Here is a 20,925-nt window from a genome sequence, read left to right as displayed (position 1 = left end):
AATAATGATTATTTAATTAGAATTTAAAGTTATATAGTAAAAATATTAAGCCTGTTTTGGAATTATATAAATAGAATAGTCTTAAAAGAATTAATTTAATTTACCCAATTTTTTTGTGTATTATGTAATTTAGGTTTAGGTGTAAAAAAAAATCAGCTGATTTTTTTAAAGATTTTTTTTATTGAATTAGAATTCTGATAGCATAGTTTTGATTTAAATGTTAGTATTTATTAGTTAAATTATAGTGATGCAAGATGTTAGTGATTATCTACCTACTTTGAATAAACATAATAGTTTTGATCCTAATAATATTCCCCTTATTAAAAAAAATGTACAATTTCAATTTTTAAAATAAAGATTCCTATTTAGAGAAATGTGTATTCATTTATTTTGGACTTGTGTAAAATTAAGCATTAAGTTACCAACATAGTGTTTATTTATGACCGCATTGATTATAATATTGATTGTTCTAAATCATTATCTTAAGTTGAATTTCATATTCCAGTTCATTTATTGAGATAATCATTATACATTTTTGTACCTGAATATAATACTAATTTAGAAGCAGGAATTTTTTTCCCTAAAGCCTTATTTTTAATATGGTATATGTGTGTTGATGTTTTTAATATGTCTTAAGATCATTTTAAGAATTGTATTTAGTCAATTTTATGTTTTAATTCTAATTTTAATTTATATATCATGTATTTTTTTTTTTATTATTATTATTATTCTGAGATGATTTTTGTTATTTGTAGTACTAGACAATTATTTTTTACTTTTTATTTACATGGTTATTTATTTACTAATTATTTTTCATGTTTGTTGTGTAAATATTAACCATGTTAACATGGATAACCAATGTTAATATTATTTACAAATTGTATTCATGTTTTTTTTTTTGATTAAGTATATTATCATTTAAATTAATTATTAAGAACTTTTTTTTTGTTATTATATTAGCCTATAATAATTATACTTTTAAACATAACCTTTTGGCGTTTAAATTAATATTTATAGCCATTACACATCAGTAATAATTGGGTAATTACCCACACAATAAGGATTTTAATAAAATAATTTTCAATGCTCTTTATATTCTATGAATGACCATACCTGGACGTACACTTAAAAAAATTTGACTATATAAATATAATTATATTATATATACAATAATGTATTGTTAATAAAATTATGTTGGTAAAAATACTATTTGTTTACAAAGGAAAATCCTAAATTTAAATTTAAAAACAAAAATGTATCAACTATCTTAAAATAATTGTATATTTTAAGCCTTTATAAAAATCAGATACAAACAGATTTTTCTTTAAGAAAATCGGTTTTGGATATTTTTTTTATAGTATTTTTCAAAAACTGAAAAACCCTTGAAAATTTATAACACCATATTATGGAATATATAATATCAATTTATTTTTATAATTAGCTGAAAAAAGCTAAGTTGTTATTATGGATTCTACTTTTACTTAAATTTTAAAGTTAATTAGAAAATTAACTAACTAGTTACATTTAAAAGTAAAAATAAATTAACTACCTAGTTAACGCTTACCTTTGTTCAAAATTTTAATACCAGTACTATTGTACTTGGGCTTATTGAATTTATAAATTACACTAAATCATATTACTTTATATTTAATGAAATGTGTCAATCACAGAATTCATAATAGGTCATTTCCTTTGTTAGCTATTATTATAATCTTTGCTGATTAAAATTTAAAAAAAAAAGGGCAATTGTATATATACTGCTCACTGTACAGTAAGTGCCAAGTGTAGATACCTCGTCATAGACAAAGTAAATGTGATTTATGTGTTCATAAATTTTAATTTGATGATAAATCATTATATGCCAAAAACAATTCTAAAAAAAAACCGTATTCACATAGGGTCTATATTACTGAATAGGTAGGTATAGGTAATATTATATTTTATCATATATTTAAATTAACATTAAATTTATTTTACCATTTGAATATTGTCAATTAAATTAATTTTTGTTGAAAAATTGAATCCATTATATTATTACAATATTATACATATGTTTATATCATAATCATTGTTATTAGGTATACAAAAGAGTCCATGCCGACAATATTCTATAGTTCTGTAGAATAGTAAGAATAAATTTGTGAATTGTGATAAAATATTAAACAATTGGTTAAAAATTGAATCTAAATGTCGTGAAAAATATTATTGATATACGGTATATCATATAGGTACCTAACTAATATCAAATATAGTAATAGTAATACTAAAAAAATATTTAGTCCCAAATGTTTTTGAATTAAGTAGGTACCTATATTGTCAAAGTAATTAAAATTATTATCTAATTCCGTTCGAATTCCAACTAAAAATATTTATTATTTTTAATATATATTTTTTAGATTTTTTAGATTTAATCTAAGTGTGGAACTTTGTATTACATTTTTCAAGGCTCTTGAATAAGCAAAACTTCATTTGAAAATCGTAGCTTACAATATTTTTTTATGTATAATATATTAATATCATACACAGAATTACCCAACGCTATCTGAGTTAAAATCAATCTATTTTTGTTTCGTTTTTCATTTTTTTTTTTTTTTTTAGTTAAAAAATAAAATATTAAACTAATTATGATTCATAATTTATGAACTCAATAAAAATAATTTTTTTTACGATTTTCTAATTATCTTCTTAACTGTAGACATATTTTTTATGTTAACACAAAAACTGTACCTAGACCGATTCAATAAGTGCGCTAAGCCATTAATGTGTATCAGATTGAAAGTCGTTTTTTATGTGTGTTTATCAAAAATATAAGCAAAACATGCCTATTAATATTTTATTGTGATATGTATTTGTATTTTTGTAATAATATCGTTCTTTATCAGTGTCTGGTAACAATGAAACATCTGTATGGTGTAGGCATAGCTAACCTTGGATTTTAAAAGCAAGCATAAAATATGCGTGGCTTATCTCCAGTAAGTACCAAATTATGTAATTTTCAAAGTAAATTTTTTTTACAATTGTATATTATCGAAATTCGAGAAAACCTTAAGAATTTTGACGCGTGGCGTGTACCACCGAGACTTAATGTTTCGGACGGCTTATAGCAATTTGGAGCATTTCTTCAGCTGCCATAAAAAATTACCTTTTAATATTTGAAAAATTGCTTACAAACGAAATAAAAATCTTTACAGGCAGCTTAACTTTTTCAAGTCTTAAGAAAAAGTAGGAAAAATCGATTTGGTAGTAGGTATTGTAATAAAATATAGGTATCTATTGAATAACATTTTGGCGGAATCTTATTGTTCAGGAACTTGTTTTTATGGAAAATATTTAGTTAGAAATGAATATTGTTTAGTACCTATTTGGATTAAGGAGCGTGGACGTACAGTCTACGGTCTAAAACGAATACATCCCAACAAAATACGTCCCTAAATGATTCAAAATTGATCCGACAAAAGTACGTTTTAAATAATATTAATAAATGGTTTAATTTCAAAACGCATAAATTTTCAAGTTAAATACACTTTTCAAACGAAATAATTAATGAGTAACTACGTACTTGACCGATAGAACATATATTCAAATAAAATAAATTCCAAATAAATACCAACAGTTCGGAAAAAATATTTCCAAACAGTTGTTTTCACAGTCGATACTCTGTACAGTCTGTACCTAATATCACTGGGAACGCTTTGAAGGTGCTCATCCGTGCACAACGCTAGCAATGTTTTAGATAAGACGAAATAATTTAATCAACTGGTTACAACAAAGTAAAAAGTGTCGAATTGTAATCAGAACAGTTACAAACAACAAAAGCTTGGAAAACTACAAACGTTTAACCTTGATCTATATAGTTCATTACAATCGTAAGCAAATAAGTCATTAATCAAACCAAACAACGCTTAAACTGTTAAATCAATCTTCGTCTTTGTAGAATACAGACCATAACCTAGAAGAATCATTAAAAATGGCATATTTTAAATGGTACAGATATTGCAGCAATACATATCCTATAAGGACCAACCTCATTCAAACAGGTATTTAACCAGTTAAGCATTGTAAAAATATAAGCATTATACATTATTTATAATTATTAATTATTATAATACATTGTGCTAGGTCTTTTGTTTGGTATTGGCGATTTAATGGCTCAAAGTGCAGTTGAAAAGTGTAAACCTGATGAAATTGATTGGTTACGTACTGTTCGTTATGCATCTATTGGGTGTGCGATTGGTCCAACACTTAGCATGTGGTACAAGACTTTGGATAGATTAGGAACTAAAAACACAATACCAATTGTGACTAAAAAAATATTAGTCGACCAACTGATTGCATCGCCAATTATTAGTGGATCTATAATGGTTATGAGTAGAGTGTTTAGTGGTGATGAATGGCCACAAATACAAAATAAAATAGAAAACAACTATGTGAAAGTTATGCTTACAAGTTATTTGGTAATAATATTAAATACAACTTTTTAATTTTTAAATATTATCTTACAATATCATATCCTATAATTTTTTTTATAGATTTGGCCAGCTGTACAAGTATTCAATTTCACTATTGTTCCACAACAATACAGGGTTTTAACAGTACAAATAGTGTCATTAGCTTGGAATACATACCTTTCATACATGAGTGTCGGTGGTGAAAAATCAAAATAATCATAATATTTTTAATAAAATATTAATGTATTTAGGCAAGTGTAGTTTTTTTTCAAAGTTTAAAAAAATTTTAATCAAATTATTAATAATATTTAACAAACAGTTAATAATAATATTCCTTTTGTCATTATTTGTTTATTTATTTATTGTTATATTAAGTTAACAACTTTCCTATTCATCATCTTATTACTTATATAAGTTGTGTTTTATGAAATTAAGATAAACCACAAAGTATGTTTGGTTGAGTTTTAAAATTATTTTTAGTATTAGAATCATATACCTATTACTTATACACTATGTTGCATATATTAAATTACTGGTGATATGTTCCTATCCAAACTGATTAAAAATGCTGTAATTACTTTTCACTTTGCAGATAACCATATAAGTTAAACATAAAGTATATAAAGATTTTGTTGTACAAGATCTCAATTCATTAAACCTAATGACTAGCTGCATTTGAAATGTTTTAATTTCAAATGCATTTAATAGATATTTATTCATTAGCAGCAAATCATACTCAATAATCAGTATTAATAGAATATTGAAAACAATAAAAAATACTATATAAATGGTATCTATACTTGATAGTTTGACTAATATTTTACAAAATTTATAATTAGATAAATTCTAGTAACAAATTTAAATTATTTTAAGTAATGTTTCTTTTTAAAATAAAATGTTTTAACGCTTTTAAAAATATTATTGAAAAGATGTTAAATATTATTTTACTGTAAAAGTATTATTATTAACTCACTTAATTGTGAATAAAGTTAAGTAATAAATAAAATACAAAGACTCAATATTCTTAAATATTACTGTATATTAGACTTTTTAGATTAGTCTTTTATATTGTATATTTTTTTATGTAATTCAATAACTTTGATAATTTTTTTCAAATCATTGACTACTGTATAGGTAGTTTTCAGGTAAAATCAAAAATATAACTTTTTTTTTCTTATTCATGTTGGAATAATATTAATTTGAATAGGTATCTTATTATTAAAATACATATTTAATATTTAGTACTCTATAGTAAAATGGATAATTCTAAATAAGGATAGACATGTTTCGTATAAACATTGTATAATTACAATTTGTATTATTCAATTAGTATTATTCAATTGGTAAATATTTGTAATGCGGGATCTAAATCATTTTTAGATTTATATATTATAATCAGCTGACCCTTTTAAATACTATAATGTGGATATTTAATAATATTTTAGTAACACTAAAAATTAATTACTGATTTTCTTAAATTTATTTATTAGAAATAAGTAAAAAATGTATGACTGACTTTCAAGACATCTTTTATAATAATATATCAAACCCATCATTGTTATCACATTAACTTCAGTATATTTTGATTACTATAAAAGTACATATTTTGAGGAAAATGTCTAGGATATACCTCAATAAAATTACACTAAACAGCTAACAGAACTCAATGTTTTCAAAATAGAAAAGATTGTGTATCTCTGTATTTATACACAAAAGATGATGTCTTTACAGACCAATAAACACATATAATTATGATAGCTACAAACTTGAAATATACATGGTAATTCTGCACCAACATGTAGGAATGCGCATTATGAGTAAAATATTATAAAAAAATATTATTTGGAATATTATTCCAAAATTTGCATTTTACGGAGAAGTTCTAAAATAGGTATCTTATTGTTTGTATATGTTTTTTGTTATAAGCAATTAGTTACATAAAATAAAATAATCATTATGATTGCTAATTAGATATAGCCATATAAGTATCCAAATTTTTAACCTGTATTTTATATTTGGTCAAAACCAATCCAAATAACTAATAAAAATGTATGCAACTTACATGTAACGAAATTTATGACCGGTAAACTTCACTAGCATAACTTAATTTGTCACGAGAAACGACATGCAGGATCACTTAAAAATTATTTAATAATACACGATGATTAAAGAATTTATATTTTTATTATTATTATCTACCTTAATGTGTTATTTAACAATTGTATAGTATTTTATTTTGCATGGTGTACCAATTAGATACCTACCACAATTTCTTTGAACTAGGTATGCTTAGTGTTCTACTTGTTCTAGTAATTACCTACAGTACGTCAGTACCCTATACCACACCTATACCATGGCTAAATACTTTAGTCATGCCCTATATATACAATTAATATCTATTATAACACTCAACGAAATTTTGATAAGTTTATCAGTTTACTTTAATATTTTGTTTTTATTTGAATTGTTTACCGATATCTAATCTTTCAGTACAAAACCACAGAACATAGATAAAAATGATAAAATAAACACATAATAATAATATCAATTATCAGGTGGCGAATTGCTTAGATTTTGATTTATTTGTCTGTTGGAAACGTAATTTCATCAATCCTTTGTTTGAAAGTCTTTTTTTTCTTGCCACATAAACTGTATTATTTCGTTCATTATTACCGAACGTTTTTTCAAATTATCCCTTATCTGTGGATTATAGTTGGCGTATGTTAAGGCGCATCCGACACCAATCACTACTGCCAAAAATGAACTGAACACAATACGGCTACTATAATATACTTTTCTGAAAAAAAAAAAGTGCCAAAAGATTTGATCGTTTGTTAGAATATAGTTAAAATCTTAACTGATAAATTTAATATAGTATATTACTTCTGTGTTCTTAAATCATTGCGGAAAACAAGATTTGGTAGTGTTCTTGGACGTAAAATACATTTTCGTGTAAACATTTTTACTAAATCTGTAATAAGTTTAAAATATATAAAATAATAATTTAATATCTTCTCATATAGTTATAGTGTCATTTCATTAAAAATAATAAAATCACTGGCATAAATAGTCCAATTTTTCAGAGGACACCTAAAAATATGTATTACAAAAAACGTAAAAAGTGCTCTACCCTAACCCATAACTATAGTTTTTAACGTATGAATATACAAATTATTATTTAAATACATTTTATAGTTTAAACTCAATACCTATATCATTAATTAATAAACGTTTAATATATGCTTTATATTTATTAAGCAAGCGGAGACTTACATTTATATTTATAACTTAAAAATTCCAAAATAACGATTTGAATAAATGCATTATTAAAATAAGAAGAGATGGGAATGGTCGATAAATTACACTGTATAAAATGTGTAATCAAGATGAGTAACAAACAAAAAGTTATCTACAAACCTAAAAAAATTTTTATCCAATAATTAAAACATTTAAATAAAATTTTAAAATATTTCCATTAAATATGTAGATATTCAATTTTTTTCATAGATAATACAGAATAATGTTTATCAGTATTATACTTTATAATAAATAAAATAAGTCAAATAATAACTGATATTAATAGTAAAAAAACTTTATTCGTTTCTACGGAATAATTATTAATTTACATTTATTCTAATCTTAGTAAAAAAAAAAAATATATATAAAAAAAAACAAAAATTTGTAAATATTGTAGGCACACAACAAATTCAGAATCATAAATTCCTATTTGTTGATGTCTTACCTTCGTTAAAATAAACCTGTACAAATAGTTTAATTTTATTTTCGTTTTTTTCTAATAAAAAAATAAAAATAAATACTTATATACTCATATTTGATCTGTTTGATTACTGTTTATAATGTAGGTAACACTATTAAACAATATTTTGATATCCTTAGAAACTAATAAAAAAATTACATAATTATAAGTAAAATAGAATAAAATATTTAATTAATTAATTACTAAGTAGCACATTTAAAATATATAAGTATTAAATTTCAAATTACGTAACATAGTTACTTTTAAATTTAATCATAGGTACCAATATTATTATAGATATTTTAACTAAAAAAATAATAATAATAATACTTATATAGTTTAAATTGAATTTTAGTTATTTTATTTACATCCCGATAGGTATTTATAAATTTATTATCATGAAAATACTTACTTACTAATTTACTTTTTTGAAATAATTAAAAATGTATAAAATAATAAAAAAGGTAAGTAAATAATTTTTTAAATGTGGATTTGGGTTTTAGGCATCGAAAACTAAAGTCTAGCCACTAATAACAAATAGACAAAACAAAATTAATTAAAGAATAATTTGTTTTATATTAACAAATATCGTAACGGATATCACGATGACAAAATAAAAAAAAAAAATGTTAATAAGTAGGAATGATTAATTATTGGCAAATGGTCGGATAACAACACCGAGACACATATGGTCTATATTATACTTTGTAATTATTATTAACGCTGGTTTAATGGTAGACATAAGATGATATACAGTCATGCAGATGATTAGGTATATTATGGGAGTTAAATGATTTATGAAAAAAATCACATGAACTTAGAAATAAAACAAAAACAGACCCACACCTATTTATAAATATTTTTAGGAAAAATAATATAATAAAATGTTACAAAAAAATGAAATTTTTATACAACAAAGTAGGTAGGTATAACTATTTTATTTACTATTATATTTCATTGTGTGTAACCGATATCCTAAATAAAGAATATAAAAAAAATACTTTTATGAAATGTCGATGGTGTATCTGGGTTAAATAAAATTAATCAAATATGAAACTTAAAAAGAGGATTTTCAATAAAAATATTATTTGCTAAAAAAATTAACAATATTTGTTATATACTTATATCAATTGTTTAAAATTTGCTAAACAAATTGTAAAATCGTAAAAACTTCAAAAATAGATTTTCAATTATTATTTGATTGTCTAAAAGGGATACTTCGTGAACATCGCGCGTACAATTCGCGCGGACCACGTATGGGTAATATTTCGTAAAATACACATATGGGCGAACGAATCTTTTCACACGGTGAAAAGAAAACAATTTTTTTAGAATTAACAAATTATCGATGTACGATATTATAAGTAATAAAATAAGTAATACTTTGCAGATGCGTTCAATAGTCGACTAAAAAATATGAATATCTTGCAATAAGTACTAAATAGTTTTTCGCGGATTGAATTGGGAATTAGAATCGATATCCAGTACAAATGTACAATACTCACCGTTAAAAAAATGTACAACTATTATCATTACTGTTTAAATATTTACATGATAATTGATAAGATATTATGTTCTCTACGTTCGACAACAAATGGACCTTTCTAAACTAACCGTAGGTATGTTTATTTATTTCTTACACGTTCCAGGTACCTCTACGTATTATATTATTATGATAATTTACTAAACACGAAGAAAAATTGTTTCGTTCAATACAATTATAATGAACGACGTAAGGACAATTATTAGACAAATAACATGTTTTTGGAACGAAACTAAATTAACACCGCTTATAATTATTTATCACCGATTGGTTTATTATCATTGGCGACTAGAAACAGCTAGGGAGTGGAAAAAAAATGTCATAATTTTTGGGCAAGGATTAGTCGCGATCAGTCGATGACGTCTGAATTACGGCCCAAGTACCTACTCTCCTGTGTCGTCCAGAGTGTTAGCCGAAGTGCACGACGGAGCAATGGCGAGGACCGTTATTTAATTAATAATTCCCATTTTGTTTTTCCAACACTTTCATCGATAAGTCACTGTAGCTACAGGACGTCTGTCGTATGGCTGGGCCTACGTCGACTACCGCGGTCCGCGACCGTCATCAAACTGCTTAGACATCGCAAAGAAAAGAACATAGATAGGTATTTACCTATATTATCTATATTTACTATAACATATCGGTCCAGGTGATGACGACAGACGAGGTAAAGCGTAGTCCGCCGTTTGCTTTACAATTCAAACACTGCGCTCGTAGACCGCGCTCTTACGGTAGCTGTTGGTTTAGTATAGTCAATGGTCAACTCGCGACCGTCCGTACACTCCGCGTAGAGTGCGCTGCCATTATCAAATATTTTGTTTGCAGCTCACGACCACGACTACGTACCAGCAACATAATATTCATTAATATTAATATTATCGTTATGATTATTATGTTTAGTATCATTGTGTCCAGTGATCCTCAGCAGCTGTTTGCGTACCATGTCCAGTGTCTCCACTGTCTGGTTAGGTAAGAATATCTTTCAATTGATTTTCATCGTGAATTCGTGATCGTTTTTCCTTTTACCATTGTGAATTATTGATACGAACAGTCTTCCTCTGCAGCCTATATTTGTCATACAAAGTGTCTAAAAGTACCTACACATCAGGTAAAAAAAAAAAAAAAAAAAATGGAACTGGTTAGGTTACCTGGTACTAGTTGTACCTGGTACAATATTTTTTGTTCAAGATAATAAACCATGCCAATGTTAAAATACATATTGGATTTATATGTATACACAAAATATGACTGTGTTAGCTTTTGATTTAATTAAATTATGTTACATATAAAAATAAAAAATGTAATTTAAATACTTTTGAATAACAGTACTCTAAAAGTGTTCCGAATTCAGTGCTCGGAATACTAGGTATACAACTATAATAATATGTCATGTGAAAATAAATAATATAAATAATATACAATAGTGTTGGAAAAAAACATTTTTTTTTTTTTTTAAATAAAACAAAACAAAAGTTTTATTTGTTCAAAACGTTGTTTTTTGTTCTAATTTTTTTTTTAATTTTTAACAAATAACAATACCTTGTTTTAAGTAACACTATTCTCATGTTATCAACATCATGGTTGTAACTTGTAATAGATCGTAACGTGATCTACAAAAAAAAAAAAAATGTAAATTTCATAGAAAAATTATAGTAAAATTTTATGTTTTTTTTTTTTTCAAAACATTTTAAACGTTTATGTATGTAATGCTTTAAATATACATATTTGCTTATAACATATTCTAAATCTGTCAATAATAAACCACACTTTTAAAAATCAATAACGACCAACTAAAATTCTATTTTCAAAGAAAATCAATAAACCGTTTTTAAATTGTTTTTTTAATTAATCGTTTTTATTTCGATGTTTTCATTGTATTGTATTCATCTGAATATCGAATGTGAATACCATATAGGTAGAAATTTGGCCATGGGTAGATAAGGTTAAATACAGGAACTGATCTCGTAATGAAAAAAATACAACGATACCTACATAATAATATGCACCTGCAAGTGGGATGATTGTGTAAATATAAAATAAATCTTTAAACAATTAAACTATTAAAGTTATAAACGATGATGAACAATAGTAAACAAACATCTAAAATATTGAACCACAAATCATAATGCTAGCATTTCGTTTATTCAATAGATAATAATTACAATTTTACATGTAATACAGAATACTATAAGCAGAATATAATTGTATAGTATTATAGGTTGATTGTAGCATAATGATTGATGACATAATTAAAGCATTTACCTAATTGGTATAATATAATAATATGATGTATTATTGCAGTAATGTATATTACCGCATTTAAAAAATAAAAATATAGGTTTTTAGTATGTGTAAGCATAACATATTTCTTCTAACAGAATTCACTATTATTACAAAATGTTAGCTTAAAAGATAATACAGTAATAAACAAATAGATTTTGTTTTGTTTAAATTTGTTTTATAGGTAACTATCAAACAAATCAACACTTAGAAATAGATAGCTAATTTGATATATTATTAGTTATTATACATTTAGATATCTGTTCAACTAAGTGACTGGGATTTATATGCATGTTATGATGATGTTATTTAAAGAATTCATTTTTATTTTCTTCGATTTATTCAATATCACTATATTATTTATAGATATTATTTTACTGACATTATTCAATTTATATTATGTTAATTCAAATTCAAGATCCCGAGTATTTTTAGAATTTAAAACCATATTCTTTAAATTAAACATTTGGTACGAAAACAAATAGGTAGTTGTTTAAAAATTTACTGTAATTACTGTATTTACTGTAAGTTCTATAACTTAGGTCTTGGATTAATAAGCAAAAAAAAAAAAAAAAAATTTGTTAAACATACACTTACATATCTATGTAAGTATGAAAAAAAAATCACTCATTAGTTTTTATTAATTTAATTTATAAATACATATTTTCGGTTATTATTTATTAATACCAATTACATGTATGTTTTAAGATAAAAATATGTATGCATTTATATGAATTAATATGAAAATGTAATATTATTTCGAACGATTTATTGTTATAAAATCTCTACCAGACATCAAAATTATACAAAAATTTAATTTAAGATTTTCATATATGTACAAAACTTATACGTTTTTATCATGATTTTATCGCTGCATGCTTATCAAAACTTTTCTTAATCATATGCACAATTGGTGTATATTTAAAGTAAAACCAATTTGAAAATAGGTAATTTATATGAAATAATTAAGAAATATGGACATTTATGCAAGTATACATTTAAATATTCAAAGTTTAAGTGTTATGTATAAATACTTAAAAATACGATATTGCTTACAAATCCAAGCCCTCATTATTATTATTATAAATTTATTAGCTGCGATCTAATCAATGCATTTTACAAATTAACTATATTTATTGATTTTTATTTAGAAATTATAATTTTATTAGTGTAATACAAATTATACTATTTTAAATAAGAAATTACAGATTGATTATTGATTATTTTAAACAAGCCTACTGTATACATAATATCTTTTAACATTTTTTTTCAAAAATATTATTGAATTGAAGAAAAATTATTAAAAAACATAATTATTTGAAATTGGAACCTAGATATTATTCATAAAAAATATTTAGGTATTTTTAAACATTTTTTTCCGACCAACAATATTTTTATTAATTTATTAGTGAAGTAAAAAAAATATAATAGATATTATGTTAGGTTTTTCTATTTTTTTTGAATAAATTTTCATGACATTCAATTCATTACCCCAGTTATCATTACTTGTTATAATCATCATATAAACATCAGCCATTTATCAATACAATAATATTTATTGTAAATGCACAAATTTCGAATTTTAACACCATAAGCTTATAAATTATAACAATATTATATTTAGTTATTATTTAGTTTTTACAATAAAATAAATAAAATTATCTATCATCTATATTATAAAGGTTTACAATTGTAATATACATGACAATAAAATATTTTTACTTTCAAATTATATAATATAACTGAAAATGGTACTTAACATTTTAAACGTTTCTGAATGCTTCCACATACAAGCATTGAGATATGCTAGGAAAGAACGTAAAGGATATTTTTGAATTCCCTTCGCCTCAATTTTTTTTCACAAGGGTACTCTAAGCATACATTATTTGTGGGATAAGATGAAAAATTTGCGTTTAAATCACTTGTGCCAGATTATATCATAAAATAATGGAATAAATGCGCATCTTTCCGCATAGTTTGAAATCATATTTAGGATTCTAAATTTATAGCAAATATTTTTGTTTTGACTGTGAATAATTTTGTGATTTTATTTCCATTTATTTTATACTTTTTATATAGTTTTTATAAAATTTTATGACACTTTTTGTTAATTATTGAAGTAATAAAATACTATTTATAATATAAATGTTGATATTTACCAAAAAAAAAAAAAAAAACCGCAACAATTAGGTCCATTTTTGTACATTGTGTTTAGTTTAAAATTATTTTCTTTTTTTAAATACATTCTACTATTAATTTATTAGTTTTTTTTCAACGTATTTAAGAATATTTAAAATTTTTGGCTTTTAGTAGTTAATTTTTAAATTTTATGCAAATACATTTGTTAGAATATAAAATATGATTTTTTTTGTTTGTACACTATTTGGGATTTTAAATTCATTTTTCGTATTGAGTATTGTATTGTTAACTCATAATAGAATTGTTATGTGAATTTCCAATTTAAATAAATATTGTGATTTTGTTTTAAAAATTTCGTTTTATTTTTTATTACCCAATATAATAGTAATATAATATGTTATGCCCAAGTATAACAATAATGACAATATACATTACACATTGCTAATCATTATAATAATAATAATAATTATTATTATAAACACGTCAGCTACCTAAATCTAAAACACAATAATTAATAATAATGATGATAAAAATGATAATAATATGTCTGGCACGTGGACCTAATGTATTTTTTATTGTCAAACGTCACTCCCGGTTCAAAGGGCCAGTATTTATCAAACAAAAAATGTATACTAATTATTAGTAATAATTTAATTTAAAAAAATAATAACGATAATAACTATGATTACCTACTTAAACCACCCCATAATGTTAAAGACTTAAAAGTAAATTATTATAATTAAACATTAATTATTATACTATCGTGTTAACATAATACAATTATTAATATATAATATTGTACTATACACACGGATGAGTATTACCTAAGTGTACTTAACTTAGTAATAATTATTATCAATAAGATAATATTAATTTAATGGAAGACATTGTGATTTTATTGCTTTTGTATAAAACAATAAAATATTTTATCAATATTTTATACTTATGTTACAATAATAACAATAATAATAATAATAACTTATTATACTTAAAACGTTTTCGTATTACTAAAAACGTAGCGTTATTTACAATATTACTTACGTTTATAACGTTTATCTAGAAATTTAACAATTTTAAGTGGGGTAACACAAATCAGTCTTTGTAAATCGATCTTACGCACTAAAAGAAAAGTCGATCAGTGTATTGTTTGATTTTTTTTTTCTTATAATGACGTCCGACCGATATTTTTTGTCTTACGCTAATCTTAAACTTAGTCATATGTTTCATCGTTTTGTTATTCTTGGTTGAATACTATATCGTTGTGGGAACAAACAAAAATTACAATTATAGCCGTTTAACTATAAGTAGCGTTAAAATGAAACGAAATGATAATGCACGTGTCCAAGGCATAAATAATATCATTTGGCCGAGTATTTTTTTAAACATTTTTTAAACGAAAATTTTGTTTTATTTAAAATGTTTCGGAACGAAAAAAAATTTATTATGAGCGCGGTATGGTCAGATAGTTGCTTAGAACTTGAGATATTACACGGTCAGCGGGTCAGATGACCGTTCGTGGCGACTGACTTCGATTGGCTTTAATTTGCTGATTATGCCATCGGCCTGCGCGTAAATTCCTTTAGAAACATAATATAATAGGTGAATGCAATTAATGCACTATGTTTTAACAATGATCGAGGTTCGAATAATCGAGTGTATTTGTTTTATTTCACCTCTGAGTCGAACTTCAAGTGTGGGTGAGTTGGATGAAGGTCGTTTGCGTCTCTGAAGTATCAATAGTTTCTATTTTGTTATCTGAAAATAAAACAATTAAATAAACATGGTTATTAATCAAGTTATTAATTTTGTTTTATAATGTAATAATGAGTAATAATTCGTGTTCTTGTTTTGAATTCATAAATATCCGTTGGTATAAAATTTTAATTTTTAAAAAAAAAGTGAATATTTTGAGCATTTTATCATATTATTAAAAACTATAGTATATTTATTTAATGAAATTTCAGTTCTCATCAGTTACTCATTCATTTCTGAATTACAGTAAAAATATTAAACATATTTGGTCGAAAACTTTAGATGTTAAACATTCGCGTCTCCTTACATATTATTTTGTCACAGTTATTAAGAATTATTATTAATACTTTTATGAAGGAAGTTTTGTATTGTTAGTCATTTATATATTTATGGTTCTAAGGAGAGACGATTGGTGTTTAATTCTCCTTTTTTCTAAATTATGATGAATTTGAAAAAAAATATTACTTAGTATTATTATACAATTAACTATTAAGTTTAATATTACGAACATTTTCCAGAGTTATTTAAATAGATAATTGTTGATATATTTAGTGCTTTAGATAAGATTTACCAAGTCTGTGAAAATAAATTAAAAATGTTTATCTTTTATTATTTATTGTATCTCATTATTAAGTACCAATCTATATAACCGATCAAAAAAAAAAAAAATTATTATGTACATATACTAGTATAGGTACTTCCATGTTCTACAAAGCTATGTAAAATAATTAATCACAATTTATTTCGACTAAGTTTACTATAGGAACAGCGAACAACATAATAACATTTAAAATACAGTATTATTATTTATTACTACGTAATTTTCATAATTTGTTTTACTTTTTTTTTTAATAAATTAAATTAATTTAATGTATTTGTTATACATAATATTATAACGTAATAGCATATCCAACAAAATTAATTATTTACGTTGTTACTTAAGGGAATTATAAGAATTTTTCATTTTGTTTTAATTATTAAAAAATATTTATTTATTTGGATTAATAACGAATTCCGTAAAAATTTATTGAAGATAAAAAGGTCAGTAACAATAATGGATTTTTTTTCTGATTAAATAAAAATAAATTGCTGAAAGTCATTGAAGTTAATAATACAGGAAATCAAACAATTTTTTTTTTTCTTAAATATTAATAGAACGTTTTTATTATTTAAACATTTTAAAAACTTGACACAAGATTTCTCATTAGTTTTTTTTAGACTATTCAAAATATCAAAGATAAATAGGTACCTATAATTTTTGTATTTTTTTTATAAATATTTAAAGTTAAGGTGGTATTGACTTAAAAGTTAACAATAATATAATAATACTATATACAGTAGAACCTCGATTATCCGGGGTAATGATGGGGAGAGGGTCACACGGATAAATGAAAATCACGGTTAATCGAGACTTTTTATAATAATGAAATTTTAAAAATTTTGATTCAATTGTAATTAGAAATATACATAAGAAGACGTATACATACAATAATGTTATACATACGTCCTACATCCATAATATTGTATACCTACAACAAGTTATTAGGGGTTAAAATATGAAGTTATCGTCAAAAATGTCATTAATACGATTGTCGATATCGAGTATTATGTTTAAAAATGTTCGGAAGAATGGGCACGGTTAATCGCAAACACGGATAATCGAGTCACGGATAATCGAGGTTCTACTGTATTATAATAGTAAAATATTTATAATATATTAAATTTATTTGTGTAAACTATAACTTCAGTAATTTAAACAGTAGAATGGCTGTATAATATGATACAAATAAAATTGTATAGTTAAAACTATATAAAAAGGCTTAGACGCACCGCAGTTTCAAATAATATAATGAATATTAATGGAAGATATGTATAAGTATTGAAGTCTACAAAAAAAAACGGTGAAAAGAGGAACTCGAAATAAAGATGAGTCAGCTAGTGTGAGTAATTAAGAAAAAATAAATTATATAGTAGGTATACTCGTATAACTTAAGCAGACACGAGAGATTTCGTATGGTGTAGACATGAACTGAAATTAATCGTTGAAAAAATGTAAACGAATCATTCATAAATAAACTATTATAGTTAATAATAATTAATTATACGATTATAATTATTTTACCTATTTGTGTAATAATAAACAGTAATAGCTAACGTAAACGTCATTAGCGTTGTTATCTATACGTTTTTTTGGGACATAATGACTTGTCAGCATAATAAAAGAAATAAGTAATATATGAAAACAACATAAAACAACATTTTCGAAAAATGAATTGGCTACGCATCAACTCTCATTTTATTATAAGTAATATAAATATTATTGAACAACAGATTGAAATATGTTTATTGATGCGCTGGTAATGAATTACGCAATACGCAATTAAGCGTAAAACATTTTTTTTTCATTTTTGGGATTTCACTAATATCTCAATTAGTGGTGTTTTAAATCTAGTATAAAATGTATATATATATTATTTGAGGTTTATGCGCATCTATAGAGACCATCAAACTGTACAATATGGATAACCACGCTATGTATTTTATGGTAAAGTATTAGCTCCCTCACGTGTTAAACAGATCCATTAAAAGCTTAAGCTACGCGCGCAAGATGTTCGGAGGGGCCAAATCTAAAATTAACCCTAACCTTAATTTAATACTACGTCAAGTGCGAACCCCTTGTTAAAAAGTTTCTATAGCTACAAAATCCACTTAGCGGTCTCACCTAAAATTCGATTTAGCAATACACAAACAAAGAAAAAAAAACGAAATACGTGCAAAACGAATAATTATTGCGGTATCTGGTAAATAATTTGAAATCCCGATTTAGTGTGGTAACTAATTATTTTAAATCGATCGGGTACTTATTTTTAAATAAAATGGACGTATTATACAGGACAATAATATATTAAATCAATATCCGTTAGTTAACGTGTCCCGCGAGAATATACTGCAGAAGCTGCTTATATAGCAACTAGCAAGCAGGCAGGCATAATATCATTTATTACTAGAAATTCGTGTTTAAATTTAATTAGTCGCTCCTGTTTTAGTTTGGAACATAAAAATATTTCATTTAAACGTCCTTACTATATATATTGATTTAATTTTTTATGTCGTAATCTGTTTTTTATATTTTTATTTCCTATAAAGGTACTTATACCAATGGGCATAAAAATTACATTACAATCATTATATTATTATTTTGCTGTACAAGAATGTTAAAAACGTTCGAGAAAAATATATCATGCATACTGCATAGTGCATAGTGCAATTAAATTATAAATATTTTATTATGTTCAGCAAATTTTATGCTGAATGTATTGAATGTGTAGAGTTTATAACAATAATAATGAGCAGGTATTTATACAGTATGATACATATTATAAATCACATTTCTTCACTTTTTCAAAAAAAATATGTATAATATTTTGTTTAAGAATAAGTAAATAATACTATTAAATATTAAAAATCGAAACTTTTAGTAACAGTAGAAAATATAAAACCTTTTCACAAGGTACTTGCACACAGATATGCAATACTATAAATCTTGTTTGTTTTATTTATTATTACCAAAATAATATTATAATTATTATATTCACATTTTACATTTATATAAAGTAAAAACATGCTATATCATTTATTTTAATAAAATAATTTACAGGTAACAAATCCGTCAGTAAAACAAATGCACTTATTCTATTTATTGTATGTTTAGTTTTGCATAATTTAAATATTTTGATGTTTATGAACGTATCGTGTTTATTCGATTAATCCACAAATCTGTTTATTATATAATAGTTATAATTAATTTAATGTAAATAAATAAAATCAATGGTAATATCAAATCATTAAAAGCATTGTTCTTGTTCTAATTTATGAGTTGAAAAAAAGAACACTTTATATAGATTCTACCAACAGTCATTTGCAAGTAAATCAGGATAATTTGAGTAATAAATAATAAGTTATAATTATTCATTTTATAACACGCTATACTGTTATAAGAATATAAACATAAGTTTATGAAATAATTAAATTTAAAAATACAGTTAAGTTATGTATACTTATTGTATTGTAAATTCATAATTATATAATACATGTCTTTTGCTATAGTGCAACAATAAATTACGGGTTACAGATGTTTATAGGTACATAACATAAAAATATAATACATAGTAACATTGCAACCGATAATGACAACTATCAATAATAAAATTATCTTTCAACATTAAAATCTTTCAAAAAGAAAACGTGGATAGTTTTTTTTGGCAAAAATATCTTTTTGTATATTTGATAAGCCATTTACATGGCCATCACTACTGTATATTATTGTGTACCTACAATATAATAAGTATGATTTATTTTCTTAGGCTTTTAATTGTATGAATTATGATAAATTTATTAATGACGTGGATAAATAGCGAGAATAAAGTTAATCAATAAACAATGATATTTACATAAATTCATAAAATTATTTTTAATTAACACAGTTTTGATTTATTTACATATGTATATGAATTATATATTATGAGAGTAAGCTAATTTACCCATAATTAATATTGTTTGTGGAAACAGTTACGCGTGAAAAATAACAACTTACCCAAACTAGAGTCCCAGATCATATAGTTATAACTGTTATATCAAAAATTTATTAGGTACAATAAACATAAGATAATATTGTCTGTGTTGTAATATTTTTATTTTTTTGATATCATTAATACAAAAAGTTTTAGAAACATAAAAGTAACGAATTTTCAAACATTTATAGCACTAATCAAATCAACAAAATAAAAATTACATGATAAAAACATATCGTATTTTTTATTAATATGTTATTTGATATACATTTGTTTTCTCAGCTGAGTTAACTATGACTAGCTTAAGTGTTTTTTTTTTTTCACGAGAAATTGTTTTTTTTTTTTATAAATATTATTTTGAAATAATTACACAAGAATTATCTATGATGGTATCTATACTAACATAAAGGCCACCTGCGAGTTCCATTAAATCAG

At 24.0% G+C, this 20,925-nt stretch overlaps 1 protein-coding gene across 2 annotated transcripts; it reads left to right on the top strand.

The window, feature by feature from the left end:
* Positions 1 to 3,702: 3,702 nt before the first annotated feature.
* Positions 3,703 to 4,715, top strand: LOC112592158 (protein Mpv17-like). Of its 2 annotated transcripts, XM_025336159.1 has the most exons (4): positions 3,703 to 3,866; positions 3,935 to 4,037; positions 4,120 to 4,454; positions 4,530 to 4,715. In XM_025336159.1, the coding sequence occupies exons 2-4, from the start codon at positions 3,968 to 3,970 to the stop codon at positions 4,662 to 4,664; spliced, it is 540 nt and encodes a 179-aa protein (XP_025191944.1). In that variant the 5' UTR covers positions 3,703 to 3,866; positions 3,935 to 3,967; the 3' UTR covers positions 4,665 to 4,715. The 2 variants fall into 2 exon arrangements, with proteins under 2 accessions (XP_025191944.1, XP_025191943.1); XM_025336158.1 differs by having other exon boundaries at positions 3,703 to 4,037.
* The last annotated feature ends 16,210 nt before the right edge of the window (positions 4,716 to 20,925 follow it).

Source organism: Melanaphis sacchari, unplaced genomic scaffold (genome assembly GCF_002803265.2).
Source record: "Melanaphis sacchari strain LSU unplaced genomic scaffold, SCAv2.0 Contig159_pilon_pilon, whole genome shotgun sequence".
In the NCBI taxonomy this organism is placed as follows: Eukaryota; Metazoa; Arthropoda; class Insecta; order Hemiptera; family Aphididae; genus Melanaphis; species Melanaphis sacchari.
The sequence above is the reverse complement of the archived record's forward strand: the minus strand, read 5'-3'. Positions and strand labels throughout refer to the sequence as shown.

Bases quoted from the DNA above. Each gene is read 5' to 3' on its own strand.
- LOC112592158 (XM_025336159.1), top strand. From the start codon at position 3,968: ATGGCATATTTTAAATGGTACAGATATTGCAGCAATACATATCCTATA. The intron at 4,038-4,119 runs GTATTTAACCAG...ACATTGTGCTAG, and splicing joins GACCAACCTCATTCAAACAG to GTCTTTTGTTTGGTATTGGC. The intron at 4,455-4,529 runs GTAATAATATTA...TTTTTTTTATAG, and splicing joins TTATGCTTACAAGTTATTTG to ATTTGGCCAGCTGTACAAGT.